A 3,332-nucleotide genomic window follows, 5' to 3' on the forward strand; every position below is an offset into this window, starting at 1 on the left:
GAAACACCACCGAGTGGGGAACACTTCTAAAAAATAACCTGCAATTGTTTCCTTCAAAATTCCTACATGCTCGAAATGTACATACATCAAGGTATATTTGTAGAAAATTTCACGAAAAAATATTAATTTTCCTGGAAGTTAAGAAGAATTTAAGTGGACTCTGTTGGAATTTCCGAAAATTGTCCCCCACCCCTATTCCAAAACACTTTCACCGGAAATTTTTGTATATTCGGATTCTACATAGTAAATACTATATGCATAGAAAATTTCATTAAAAGATATTTATTTTTCTTAAAGTTATGACCTCCCAAAATCTACCCTGTAGTTATGCCTTCATAAGTTATGCCTTCATAAGTTCCACATCAGTGGCTGAGAAGTGGGGAGGTGAGAACTATTGTTTTCTCCAACATCCTGAAAGGAAACTTATTCATATAGTGAGTGTTTGCTAATGATTGAACAAGTGTGTATGCATGGCTGCAAGCATGTATGTGTATATAAACACACACACACAGATATAGTAGGAAAAAATACTAAAACATAAATCAATGTTTGTAGAAATTGAATGACGCTATAACTCATCGCACACAATTTGTAAAGGTTTGAAAGAAATATGTGTGTGTGTGTGTGTGTACATGCATGTATGTATTATATCTAAGTGAAGCAAAAATGAGCAAAGTGAACAATGGTCCGTGTCTTCTATTCATCTAACAGAGACGAATAAGGGTACATTAAATACGATACAAGATGTCTGTTATGTGTCACTGGCACAGGTGCCTTTTACGTGCCACCAGTACGGACAACAACCACAATTCACTTAGCATGACATGTCTTCTCAAGCACAGGTAACTGTCAGAAGCCTTGGTCACATGTCATTGCCTCTGTGTGGCTCAATAATTGAATATCATATTTCCCTAGATCGTACTATATCTTCCTTGATTTACCCCTTCCACAATTAGAGATCAGGACTTCTTTATGCAGAAAAAGGGCATCAACTTTGACTGACTTGATGCTCCTTTATTTCATCTGTTACACATGTTTCAGTATTCTGAAACACATGGTATCATAATATGCATGCAATCAGTAGATACGCTATTAAGGGCTGGCATGATCAGCAAACACATCACCAGACAACTGAGACAGAAATACAAGTGATAGACAAGGAGCAGCCAAATATAAACGTTTGGGAAGTAGAAGCAAAATGAGGAGAGCAAGAGGAGATAGGTTCGGGTACCGACCTACTTAACCACAGGCTGGACTGTTGTAAGGTTTGTCACTGAGCAGAGAATGAGGATGTAGGTCACATTTACTTGACTTTATGAGAGGAGAAGGATGAGTGAGAAGATAACAGGCCAGCAAAATAATGGCATGTACTAAACTAGCCACTAATAACTACAAACGTATCCACACACACACACACACACATATATATATATATGTATATATATATATATACATATATATATATATATATTCATTATTAATATGCACACAGTGAGACAGCAAGCTGGCAGAATCATTAGCATGCCTGATAATATGGATATCCTGGCATTCCATCCATCTTAACATTCTGAGTTCAAATTCTTCAGCTTTGCCTTTCATCCTTTCAGGGTCAATAAAATAAGTACCGGTCAAGTACTGGAGGTCAATGAGTCAACAAGGTTCTGGATAAGTGTGTTAAGGTTGAAATTTATTGCAACAGCATGTTGCAAGATGTGAAAGATGAACAATGCATGAAGTTTTAAGGAAATGTTTACTTTTACTGTTACATGGAATATACCTTGCCTCGACAGGCAGGTGATAAAATCCTAGAGCATGCAAAGTAAAAAAGTTAATTTTGGCCTGTATGTTTTTATTGTAGTAGTAAACCACAGAGAGAGGTATGGTAATGTGCAGAGAAGTGAAAGTATGGGACGAAACAAGTGCTCTGTTGGTAAGTTACCATAGTTGTTCTTTTTGTGTCCTTTTCTTTAGAGACAGCGTTTGTTCAGCTGGTAAGCCAGACTCCGTTCTCACAAACTGAGCTATCACCAAGTGGCTGAGTTATCACCAAATGACTAACTGATTGAGTTGTCATGAGCCGACTAACTGGGTTTTGCTTTGGGGTTCTTGCTTTTATAACTATCCAGAAGGATAGACATATCGTTGAGAACAACAGACTTCGTTGGTGGTACTTGTTATCTTAATTCTAGCTTTTGGTGGAATAGAGGTTAGAGGGGTCAAGTGGTGAAGACATTATTTCGGCCTAGCTAAAGCTATATGGCAAATGTAAAACTGCTGTCACAGACAAAAACCATTGTTCCAGCATGAGAAAAGTTCTGTTGAAGTGTTAATTTAAATTTGGCTATGGTGGATCGAATTCCACTTCATGCCTGCAAGATTCATCACAAGTGTCTTCTAAGCCTTGTGAGTAGATTTAGTTGATGAAAACTGAAAGAAGCCCATCGTATATATAGCTGTGTGAGTGTGTGTTTTCACATGTCTCCCACCACTGCTCGACAACCGGTATTGGCATATGACATCCTGCGATGTAGTGGCTCAGCAAGAGCAACCGACAGAATGTCCCAGAATGACTGCAGTCTTATGAAATACAGCCACACACATGTATGTATGTATGTATGTATGTATAGTATGTTTGTGTATTTGTGCGCATAATGTGTGTATATGTGTATGTTTTCACATGATCGAACATGGATTGGAACTATCCATAAAATCTATAGGCCCATACAAAAACACACATCAAAACATACATATACATAAAAATGAATAAATGGATCTCCGTTGATTTCGACGAGGTTTTCAATTCTTCGCTCAACTAAACAACCTACTCATTGAATTAGTGTCCAAATCAGTTCAGTATTCCACAGACACATGCACCCTTAATGCAATCCCTATACAGAAACAGCAAGGCAGTGTGTGTGTGTGTGACAAAGCAGACCCCTTTGAAATACAGATATAACCTCTCCGACAGACTAACACAGTATCCATCTACTCAAGGCTCAAATCGGACCGAGGATACTCGGTGGACGAAAAAATTCCAATAAGGGTTTAGAAGTATTGCGACTGATCCCCCTTTTTTGCGTCCACGATTATATTGCATACAAAAATAAAGTGTTTACATCTATTATATACACTGCGGCATGAGTACACTGGGCAGTTCTCCACAGGCAGCCACAAGCCCGGGGGACCAATTCTGATCTATGACTGCTTTGCCTGGCTGTCATTAAAAACATACAGATTTTCTCGAGATGTAGTATGTACACGCAAATCGGAAGACTGTACCTTCCAAAAAAAAAAAAAAAAACACTGTAAAAGTAGTTAAGTACCACCACTAA

The 3,332-nt window shown here is 38.1% G+C and overlaps 2 protein-coding genes across 2 annotated transcripts in view; one reads left to right on the forward strand and one right to left on the reverse strand.

Moving 5' to 3' along the window:
• Positions 1 to 3,332, reverse strand: part of LOC106879888 (alanine aminotransferase 2) — a 38,938-nt gene that overhangs the window by 34,104 nt on the left and 1,502 nt on the right. The window lies entirely within an intron of this gene.
• Positions 1,864 to 3,332, forward strand: part of LOC106879889 (serine hydroxymethyltransferase, mitochondrial) — a 35,365-nt gene continuing 33,896 nt past the window's right edge. Inside the window, exon 1 of the mRNA XM_052974151.1 lies at positions 1,864 to 1,930. Within this exon, the coding sequence (XP_052830111.1) occupies positions 1,880 to 1,930 (51 nt within the window). The 5' untranslated portion in view covers positions 1,864 to 1,879. The remainder of the gene's footprint in view (positions 1,931 to 3,332) is intronic.

This window comes from Octopus bimaculoides, chromosome 17 (assembly GCF_001194135.2).
Source record: "Octopus bimaculoides isolate UCB-OBI-ISO-001 chromosome 17, ASM119413v2, whole genome shotgun sequence".
In the NCBI taxonomy this organism is placed as follows: Eukaryota; Metazoa; Mollusca; class Cephalopoda; order Octopoda; family Octopodidae; genus Octopus; species Octopus bimaculoides.